Source organism: Mustelus asterias, unplaced genomic scaffold, assembly GCF_964213995.1.
Source record: "Mustelus asterias unplaced genomic scaffold, sMusAst1.hap1.1 HAP1_SCAFFOLD_3692, whole genome shotgun sequence".
Classification (NCBI taxonomy): domain Eukaryota; kingdom Metazoa; phylum Chordata; class Chondrichthyes; order Carcharhiniformes; family Triakidae; genus Mustelus; species Mustelus asterias.
The window spans coordinates 17,501-29,033 of NW_027593637.1; the positions used below are offsets into that span (position 1 = coordinate 17,501).

The 11,533-nt window shown below is 46.2% G+C and overlaps 1 protein-coding gene across 1 annotated transcript in view; it reads left to right on the forward strand.

Moving 5' to 3' along the window:
* Positions 1–7,301, forward strand: part of LOC144490727 (ras GTPase-activating protein 3-like) — a gene marked incomplete at its 5' end in the record, with an annotated part of 22,408 nt that extends 15,107 nt beyond the window's left edge. Inside the window, 3 exons of the mRNA XM_078208438.1 lie at positions 2,830–2,907; positions 5,839–5,916; positions 7,224–7,301. Of these exons, the coding sequence (XP_078064564.1) occupies positions 2,830–2,907; positions 5,839–5,916; positions 7,224–7,301 (234 nt within the window). The remainder of the gene's footprint in view (positions 1–2,829; positions 2,908–5,838; positions 5,917–7,223) is intronic.
* Positions 7,302–11,533: the final 4,232 nt, after the last annotated feature.

An 11,533-nucleotide genomic window follows, 5' to 3' on the forward strand; every position in this document is an offset into this window, starting at 1 on the left:
GTCAGGAGGCATTCTGGAAAACCCCGTGAAGTGGAGTACAGAAGGGCAAACAAACACAGAGATGGAAATGTTAGCATCGCAATGAGAAACCTGTCCAAGCACACTGGTCTGTGTGGCCTCTCCGTCCCGTTCCCCACAGTCACACTGACTCCTGAAGCTAATCCGAGTGTTTGTGTCCTTTACGTTTACTCAGTATCTATCCGGCATCTTTCCTTTTTGGAATGTTTTGGTTTTAATTGTGACAAAGCATTTCGTGTTCCGTTAACTCCCGTTATCTGCGATGCAATGGAAGCGCCTTGACCTCTGTGTCAGAAGGTCGCGGGGCTCGAGTTCCACTGCACAGATTTGATCACATGATCCAGCCTGACCGAGGGGGCGCTGCACTGTCAGAGGTGCAGTTTTTCAGATGTGATGTTGGACAGAGGCCCCATCTGCCCCCTTGGGTAGATGCAGCCACAGCTTTGAAGATGAGCCGGGGAGGGGGGAGGGGGGTTGCAGGGGGAGGGGGAGAGATGGGGGGGGCGATGGGCTTGGGGTCGGCGGGGGAGGTTCTCTCTGATACCCTGACCAATACTTATCCATGATGTGGAGATGCCGGCATTGGACTGGGGTAAACACAGTAAGAAGTCTCACAACCCCTGGTTAAAGTCCAACAGGTTTATTTGGTAGCAAAAGCCACGAGCTTTCGGAGCGCTGCCCCTTCGTCAGGTGAGGTCACCTGATGAAGGGGCAGCACTCCGAAAGCGAGTGGCTTTTGCTACAAATAAATCTGTTGGACTTTAATCAGGGGTTGTGAGACTTCTTACAATATTTATCACTCAGACAAGGTCACTCAAACAGATTGGTCAATTATCTCAGCGACTTTCTTTCTAAAAATTGGCAACCACCTTTCACACATCAGCCACATTCAACCCATCTCCAAATACACTGACCATACCTTCTGGAGAGTGAGTGAGTGAGTGAAGGAGGGAGCGAGGGAGCGAGCGACACGCAGTCAGGAGGAACAGGGGACTCTGGTTCCCAAAGTTCTCCACCACTGGGGGGCTTCCTCACCTCATGCTGAGGTCATTGATAGAGATCGATTGCTGTAATCTATCAGTAATTAGAACAAAGCTGATGACACTAACAAAATGGACACAAAGATCTTTGCCCCTTTCCCTTAGAAGACTGGTATTTATAGTGTTATTGGCAGAAAATTATAGCTGAAAAAAAAGACAAACTGTTGAAGCTTTTTGTCTTGCACTCATCAGAGTCAAAGTGAGTAACAATTTATACTGCATGAGAAAAGGGTGCTGATTGGATGGCAAGTCGACTCTGATTGGTCGAAGCGTTACCATGGAGAATGAACCAGGGGCCAATTGTGCCCTGGGGTTTTGTTCAATTTAAACAATGTGCAATGTGGGGACATGTTCCTTTTGCCTGTACAGAAAAGGTCCCAACGTATGAATGTATGTAGCTGCCAGCAAGTGGCGACTGGGTCACATGGCAAACCTGAACAATAATCTTAAACTGGAGATGAGCCTAATTCTTGCAAACTTGGGATTGTCCAGTAAGTGCGGCCCAATCACAAAATCACATCAACCGTTAGGCATGTAGTGAGTTTAGGTTGGGTAAGATCAATACTCTGCCGATTGTGAGAAGCCAGAGGGATGTGCTTTGATAGAGTCCACCAGTTGTTGGGACGTACGGCCCATATACCCGGCATTGAAACTCAGAGACCACAATATTCATTTGTGTGGTTGGCAGAATGTCATTTTGGTTTGACGGCAGCATCCTATTGGTGGAGAATACCACACGGTATTGCTGCGGTATAGTAGGAGTGTAAACAGCTGGCTTCACCTGGTGCCCAGTGTTTTGAGATACCTTACCCTTCCTGGGTAAACTGAGAAGACCAGGCATCTTCAGGACTGAAAGTGATGGCCTTAAGCCCATTCATGAGTTTGCGCGATATGGAGCCATACAGATCAAGAGAACAGAAAACACCCTTCGGCCCATTATGTCTGTGCTGGTCAAGGACAAACCACCCAACTATTCTAGTCCCATTTTCCAGCACTTGGCCCAAAGCCGTATGTGCCTTGGCATCGCAAGTGCACATCTCAATACTTCTTAAATGTTATGAGGGTCTCTGCCTCCACCACCCTTTCAGGCAGTGAGTTCCAGACTCCCACCACCCTCTGAAATCATAGAATTATAGAATCCTACAGTGCAGAAGGAGGCCATTTGGCCCATCGAATCTGCACCGACTCTCTGACAAAGCATCTTACCAAGGTCCACTCCCCCCCTCCCCCCCTTCATCCCCATAACCCCACAGATTTGCCCTGCTAATCTACACATCTTGGGACACAAGGGGGTAATTTAGCATGGCCAATCCATCTAACCCGCATGGTTTAGCAAGGTAAAGCAACCTAACCTGCACATCTTTGGAGTGTGGGAGGAAACCGGAGCACCCGGAGGAAACCACACGCAGGCACGGGGAGAACGTGCGAACTCCACACAGACAGTGACCCGAGGAATTGAACCCGGGTCCCTGGTGTTGTGAGGCAGCAGTGCTAACCACTGTGCCACCATGCCGCTCTGGGTGAAAAAGATTTTCCTCACATCCCCTCTAAACCTCCTGCCGTTTCCCTACATATATAGCGAGCAATGATATAATCAGGGGAGCCATTATCCCACAGAATAGCTTTGATGTCTCTCTATTCCAGCATCAAGCTTGCATGGTGAATAAATGGCTCAGGTCCTATTTAGGAGATTATGTAATTACTGCTGTGGCTTTACTGATTCTTGGAAATGTTGATCACGAGTTCTTAATGATTTCATCTTTTCCTGTAGGACCCATTAACAGCGCGAACTCTGACCCTGGTATCTAAGACCATCCAGACTTTGGGAAGCTTATCCAAATCCAAGTCTGTAAGTTTTCTGCTGTGCTTACTCTGTGTTCTAATGAGACTGTATTTAACTGTACCGACTGTCTCCACGGCAATAAGCTAAACCCATGCTCCCGGTAAGGTCAGTGTTTGGTGGGTGTGTATCAGTCGAAGGGATATGATGGTGTACTGCTGATACGACTACAAACTGAAAATACACTGGTCTCAGTAAAAGTGACCACACAACTGTCGGTGTGGAGTTTGCATGTTCTCCCCGTGCCTGCGTGTGGTTTCCTCCGGGTGCTCCGGTTTCCTCCCACACTCCAAAGATGTGCAGGTTAGGTGGATTGGCCATGCTAAAATTGGTTATGTTGGGGAACTAACTAGGGTAAGTGCATGGGGTTATGGGAATCGGGTTTGGGTGAGATTGTGGTCAGTGCAGAGTCGATGGGCCGAATGGCCTCCTTCTGCACTGTAGGATTCTATGATCTACGATCTATAACTGGTCGTAAAATGGTTCTAGTTGTGTTGGACCTCCTCAAACTAATTCCAGGAGGACTCAGGTGCAGTCACACAGAGAGAGCATTGTCTCAGAGATCACTAGAGTTTCCTCCGGGTACTCCGATTTCCTCCCACTCTGCAAAGATGTGCAGGATAGGTGGATTGGCAATGATCAATGCACGGGGTTACGGGGATAGACAGGGGGAGTGGGCCTAGGTAGAATGCTCTTTTAGTGTGGACTTGAAGGGCCAAATGGCCTCATTCTGCACTATAGGATTCTATGGAACACAGCCCTCTGCCAAATCACAAAAGTTTCACCATCGTTATACATTGTTGGTTAAATACACAGAACATTGATTAGATTCCAATCTCGTCCACATGTAGGGTTCGATTAAACATTTCACCCCAACAAGGCTCTTTAGCTTCTCCTTATCCTATCCAGAACCTACACTTTAATCTGCACTTACCTCCTGCCCCTCTAACGGTAAACAGAGTTAGTTCCCAAGGCCTTACTGGAGAGTTCCACTGTTATAGGCCCTTAGGGTGTGTGGGCTGCGGCGATTGGGGCTCAATGCTGCCTTTGAGCAAGAACTCCCAGTCTTCCTCAGTGATCTCAAGAGCAGACTAAAGCTACAGAGCTGTCTGTCTGATTTACCCCGTGAGTGCCGCTCCCTCTGGGTGAAGAAACCTTGTTGAGTTTACGTGAATAGACTTCATGGTTTACCTCGATTCTGTTAAACAAACTAAACCTTCCCCAAGCATTTGTAGATCATCAGATTTAACTGGTTTATGTTGTTGATGTTCATGTTAACTTAAGTTTAATTATTAGTGTCACAAGTAAGGCTTGCATTACACTGCAATGAAGTTACTGTGAAATTCCCGAGTCCCCACATTCCTGCGCTGTTGGGGTCAATGCACCGAACCAGCATGCCTTTAAGACTGTGGAAGAAAACCAGAGTCCCTGGAAGAAACCCACACAGACATGGGGAGAACGTGCAAACTCCACACAGACAGTGACCCGAGATGGGAATTGAACCCGGGTCCCTGGTGCTGTGAGGCAGCAGTGCTAACCATTGTGCCACCGTGCCGTGGGTAATCAGTGCTCTCTGTGGGATACTCCATCTCAATCAATCCACAATCAATTCTCAATTGACGGAGGATGAGGGGTGACCTAATAGAGGTGTATAAAATTATGAAAGGCATAGATAGGGTGAACGGTGGGAAGCTTTTTCCCAGGTCGGTGGTGACGTTCACGAGGGGTCATAGGTTTAAGGTGAGGGGGGGGAGGTTTAACACGGATATCAGAAGGACGTATTTTACACAGAGGGTGGTGGGGGCCTGGAATGCGCTGCTGGGCAAGGTGGTGGAGGCGGACACACTGGGAACGTTTAAGACTTATCTAGATAGCCACATGAACGGAGTGGGAATGGAGGGATACAAAAGAATGGTCTAGTTTGGACCAGGGAGCGGCACGGGCTTGGAGGGCCGAAGGGCCTGTTCCTGTGCTGTATTGTTCTATGTTTTTTGTTCAAAATGGATAAAGCTCTGTGCTCACATTCACATCCACAAAACCCAGCTGAAGATATCTGCTGCTGTCTCTGTGTGAAATATATCGCGTGTGATGAAAAGACATATAAAATCTGTTTCATGGTTTCTTAACAGTGCATAAAGCTGATGAGTTAATTAATTGTCTGAAATGTAAAGTCCAGGTTTCTGAGCCGGCTTTTTATGAGTGCCCCTGTTCATTACTGGAAAAAGAATACATGGAATACTGTGCACAGTTCTGGTCACCCTATTATAGAAAGGATATTATTAAACTAGAAAGAGTGCAGAAAAGATTTACTAGGATGCTACCGGGACTTGATGGATTGAGTTATAAGGCGAGGCTGGATAGACTGGGACTTTTTTCTCTGGAGCGTAGGAGGCTGAGGGGTTATCTTATAAAGGTCTATAAAATAATGAGGGGCACAGATCAGCGAGATAATCAATCTTTTCCTAAAGGTAGGGGAGTCTAAAACTAGAGGGCATAGGTTTAAGGTGAGAGGGGAGAGATACAAAAGGTCCAGAGGGGCAATTTTTTCACACAGAGGGTGGTGAGTGTCTGGAACAAGCTGCCAGAGGTAGTAGTAGAGGCGGGTGCAATTTTGTCTTTTAAAAAGCATTTAAATAGTTACATGGATAAGATGGGTATAGAGGGATATAGGCCAAATGCGGGCAATTGGGATTAGCTTAGTGGTTAAAAACTGGGCGGTATGGACAAGTTGGGCCGAAGGGCCTGTTTCCATGCTGTAAACCTTGATGACTCGAAGACAAAGGATTATGTAAGTCTATTTGAGAAAGAGTTCTGTTTCTGTACAGTGGCCATTAGCAGGACCCCCTGATAGCAATTCTCCTGGGCAATTAGCAGGAATATGTTAATAAATATTTTGTTTCTATTTTTTAAATAATTTACTTTTTAAAATTATATCTGCAGGCAAGTTTCAAAGAATCCTACATGGCCATCTTCCATGAGCACTTTAATGAACAGAAATACACAGAGGCTGTGAGAAATGTAGGTATCTGTTGTCGGTGAGCATTCTCTCATTTTCCCCATTGAGTGAGAAAAGCAAGTGTCCGCAGGGGCATGGTAAAGGTTTCTAGGTGAGAGGTTAAACTGAGGTCCCAATCTGCCCCCCTCAGAGGAACATGGAGGGTCCCATTCTGCTCTTTCAGAGAGTTCAGGGAAGTTCACATCTGGACCCCGGGCAATATTTATCTTCAACCAAGAGATTCTCTGGTCATGTCTCTCACTGCTGCCTATGGGGTCTTGCTGTGTGCAAATTGGCTACGGCATTTCCTACGTTATAACAGTGACTGGGACAGCACGGTGGCACAGTGGTTAGCTCTGCTGACTCACAGCGCCAGGGACCCAGGTTCAATTCCAGCCTTGGGGGACTGTGTGGAGTTTGTACGTTTTCCCCGTGTCTGCGTGGGTTTCCTCCGGGTGCTCCAGTTTCCCCCCATGCTCCAAAGATGTGCGGGTTAGGTTGATTGACCATGCTAAATTGCCCTTTAGTGTCAAGAGGACTAGCTAGGGTAAATTCATGAGGTTATGGAGATAGGGCCTGGGTGGGATTGTGGTCGGTGCATGCATGATGGGCCAAATGGCCTCCTTCTGCACTGTAGGGACTCTATGATTCTATGACTGCACTTCAAAAACACTTTGTGGTATTGAGATTGTAATAAATTTAAATCTTCCTTTATCAACAAATTCACACATTTATTCCGATGGTGAAAGGAGGATAGTCTTTTCCAGCAGTGAGCAGCTGTTGTTGGATGTGGACGGTTTGTGTCCATGTGTTGGGTTTGTGATTAATGTGCAGATTTGTCTTTGTCTTCAGGTTTCGGGAGTTTGGATTTAGCATTTGGGTTTATGATTGGGATTTGGATTTGAGTTCCTTTGGAATTCCTATTTATCCAGGTCTAATCCGGATCTTCCCACTCTGCCTTTGGTGTGAGGACCAAACCTTCTGTCCGAGATTATAAACGGGAATCCTTACCGGTGAAAGGCTGGCCTCTAATTGCCGACATCGGTAACTTTATCCCGAGCGTCCCCGGGAAGAGAACAGAACAAAGCAACATGACCCCGATGCTATGGATTAATTTAACACAGTTTTTAATGGTGAACCTTTCTTCTTAAATCAAAGGAAAGTCAGAATTTAGTTGTAATTAGAGTCCGAGGGGCAGAGGGACCAGTGGGTTTCGCCAAGGCTGGTTTTGTGACACAAAAGGTTAAATAATGGCAGAGGAAGAGGGTTGTGGGGACTTTACATAAAGAGCCGCAAGTCATTTAATACTGCACCTCTGTTTTGGATGAAGTTCCTAGATTTAATCTCCTCATCTGGAAGGAAGGATCACAAGAGCATTGAACAGCCCATTGTCCTGAAGGAAGGGTGAGTTCTTGCATTGTCGCAGATTCACATTCAACACCTTCACTGCTCTTCATGTTGTCCACTCCATTTGTATTTCTTGTGCTGCCATTGTCATGATTCTGGGTAATTCAGCGTTTGTTGGACCTGTCCATTTCAGTATCAAAGGAAGACATTTATATCTAATGTTTACATGTAAAAGAAAACCAGAATAACCATTGTGTCATGTTTAATTTTTTTAAATTTTGGGTGGCACAGTGGTTAGCACTGCTGCCTCACAGCGCCAGGGGCCCGGGTTCGATTCCTGGCTTGGGTCACTGTCTGTGCGGAGTTTGCACATTCTCCCAGTGTGTGTCTGTATGTGTGTGACTGTTTGATTTATTATTGTCACATGTATTAGTATATAGTGAAAAGTATTGTTTCTTGCGCTATACAGACAAAGCATACTGTTCATAGAGAAGGAAAGGAGTGCAGACTATAGTGTTACAGTCATAGCTAGGGTATAGAGAGAAAGATCAACTTAATGTGAGGTAGGTCCATTCAAAAATCTGATGGCAGCAGGGAAGAAGCTGGTTGGTACATGACCTCAGACTTTTGTATCTTTTTCCCAATGGAGTTAAAAATAAAGTAAGGTTTATTTATTAGTCACAAGAAAGGCTTACATTAACACTGCAATGAAGTTACTGTGAAATTCCCCAAGTCGCCGCAGTCCGGCGCCTGTTCAGGTCAATGCACCTAACCAGCACGTCTTTCAGAATGTGGGAGGAAACCAGAGCAAACACGCAGACACGGGGAGGACGTGCAAACTCCACACAGACAGTGACTCAAGCCGGGAATCGAACTTGGGTCCCTGGCACTGTGAGGCAGCCGTGCTAACCATCATACTACCGTGCCGCCCAAGAAGGTGGAAGAGAGGATGTCCGGGGTGCGTGGGATCCTTAATTATGCTGGCTGCTTTTCTGAGGCATCGGGAAGTGTAGACAGAGTCAATGGATGGGAGACTGGTTTGTGTGATGGATTGGGCTACATTCACAACTTTTTGTAGTTTCTTGCGGTCTTGGGCAGAGCAGGAGCCCATACCAAGCTGTGATACAACCAGAAAGAATGCTTTCTATGGTGCATCTGTAAATGTTGGTGAGAGTCGTAGCTGACATGCCAAGTTTCCTTCGTCTTCTGAGAAAGTAGAGGCATTGGTGGGCCTTCTTAACTATAGTGTTGGCATGAGGGGACTAGGACAGGTTGTTGGTGATCTGAGTATCTGGGAGCGTGTGTGTGTGTATGAGTGTGTGTGTCAGTGTGTGCCCTGCGATGGCCTGGTGTTCCGTCCTGGCTGTACCCCACTCAATGCCCAGTGGCTGCTGTGAGAGGTTCCCACTCCCCGTGACCCTGAATTAGGGTAAGCGGTGAAGCGAAAGTGAAGAAGTTGAATTTTTATAATTCGTTGCCAGGATGTGGGCAAGGCCACGTTTATTGTCCATCCCCTTGTCCCCGAGGGACAAGGACAGGTTGTTGTGTCAAGAAAGCGGTTAGCCACCTTCTTGACACAACTGAGTCTCTCGCATGGCCAGGTAACAGTCTGCCATATTGCTGTGGGACTGGAGTCACATACAGGCACAAAATGAGAAAGGATGGAAGGTTTCCTTCCCTGAGGGACATTCATGAACCAGATGGGTTATTACCAAAATCCCGCAGCTTTGTAGTCACTTTAACTGAGAGCAGTTTTCTATTTTAACTCGGGCTGCCCTGGGTGGGATTTGAACACACACTCCCTGGAGTATTTGTCCAGCAACAGAACCATTGTACTCTCGGGCTCTGGTTTAGAAGAGCGGAGATGTAGAGTCATTGTTTTTGTTGCTAATATATGTGTAGAAAAGACTGACAAGATTTTTAAAAGTTGAGGTTAGAAAGCCCTCCTCTGATTTATCATCCATTAAAATTAATTATTCTGAACTTTGCTGAAAAGAGGGACAAGCTGAAGTTTCTCGTCTCGCACTCATCAGGACAAATGCAAGAATACCAAATTTCAAATGACACAACAATTTATACTGCAGGAGAAAGGGAGTGCTGATTGGTGAGGAAGTCCATTCTAATTGGCTGAGGCATTGCCATGGAGAATGCAAAGGGGAAAAATAGGCTCCCCAATTAATCAAAAAAGACGCAAAGCTTGAAATTATTCCTCTTGTCCTCCAGTGGCAACCCTCGACCTGCAAACAATCAGCACCATTTCCTGCTGTAGTAAGAATTGCTGTGTATTGCCAATTGATGAATTGCTATTTGGACCTGACAGCATAGTGGCCCAGTATTCATGTGCGGCACCGTGGCACAGTGGTTAGCACTGCTGCCTCAAAGCGCCAGGGACCCGGGTTCAACTCCCAGCTTGAGTCACTGTCTGTGCAGAGTTTGCACGTTCTCCCCGTGTCTGCGTGGGTTTCTCCGGGTGCTCCGGTTTCCTCCCACAGTCCGAAAGACGTGCTGGTTAGGTGTATTGGCCGTGCTAAATTCTCCCTCAGTGAACCCGAACAGACGCCGGAGTGTGGCGACTAGGGGATTTTCACAGTAACTTCATGGCAGTGTTAATGTAAATCTATTTGTGACACTAATAAATAAACTTTAAACTTTTAAATATTCTGATTAACACTTCCAGAACTAAGGCAGCAGTGATGATCTGTAAATTCCCATATCAATATGGGCTCAAAAGAATAATCTAAATTTACAGTAAAACATTAATGAGAGAATTCACAGAATTGTCTCGCTGCAGAGATCAACAGTAACAGCTCACGAAATGGAGCAAATCTAACCAGAGTGAAATGTGCTTCCTTGGGAGATAACTTATCAGAATCTAAACAACAAACAATAAGGAAACAATTTGACTCTCACTGCGACCATCGCAAGAAGAAGAATGTGGAAAAACTGGAAGGTGAAATAGTTTTACAGCTAAAAGTAACAGAGGAACTTCTCCAGCAGGCAGCTGGTGAGTAACATCTTCAGAGCAATGACACCGAGGACAGCTGGTCAGCCAGGAGTGCGGCACACTTTCTGAATTAAGCCATGGCTAAATGGTCTGAAGCTGACAAAGAACTTAAAGATTTAAAGGTGATGGCGGAGCAGGATCGAGAGGCTGAATGGCCTACTGCTGCTCCCGGTTCTTATGCTTATTTGGCCCATTGTATCTGCACCAGCTCTCTCTGTGCTTCTTCCCTGATACAGAATCCCTACAGTACAGAAGGAAGCCATTCGGCCTACCAAGTCTGCACCGACTCTCTGACAGCACCTTACCCGGGCCGTATCCCCATAACCCCAACTGCCCACCCACCAATCCTCCAAGCCTACACATGCTGGAACACTAAGGGGCAATTTAGCATGGCCAATCCACCTAATCCGCACATCTTTTGGACTGTGGGAGGAAACCGGAGCACCTGGAGGAAACCCACGCAGACACGGGGAGAATGTGCAGACTTCACACAGACAGTGACCCAAGGCCGGAATCGAACCTGGGTCCTGGCGCTGTGAGGCAGCAGTGCTAACCACTGTGCCACCGTGCTGCCCATCACTGAAATTGGTGAAAATATAACCTTTGAATTCAAGTTTAAACATCACTATCTGTGGGGAGTGGGGGGGGTGGAAGATTGCAGAGTCTGATGGACCCTCATGCCTCTGCTAGTTCTTTGAAAAGATCCAATTAGTCTCACTCTCTCTGCGCTTTCCTCTATCATTCTGTAGTTTTCCATGTCTTTACAAATTGCATTTACCTGATTCCCTTCTGAAGGTTATTAGTGAATCTGCTTCCACCTCCTTTTCAAGCAGCGCCTTCCAGATCACAACTCGCTGTGTAGAAAAAAAAACACTCAAACCCCTCCTAATTCTGTTACCAATTATCTGAAATCTGTGTTCTGTGGTTACTGACCCTTCTGCCATTAGAAACAGTTTCTCCTTCGTTACCCGATCAAAACACCTCATTATTTGGAACACCTCTGTTAACTCTTCCGATATTTTTACATTATTATTGCTGTCCTGCTGTTGTTCAGTTATCTGAAAATTAATTTATTTCCATTCTTTAGCCTTGCTCCTGTGTCCTATTGATTCCTGCTCATGTCTGCTTCTACCCAAACTGAGTTGGCGTTAACTCTGTTTCTCTCCTAATTGATGCTGAGCTTTTCCGTCCTCCTCTGTTCTTGGTACATTCTGAGTTTTGAATGTTCCACGTTCTTCGCAGCTGATAAAGCATTTCAGGAAAAGGTTAATATTTAACCTGGGTCAGCT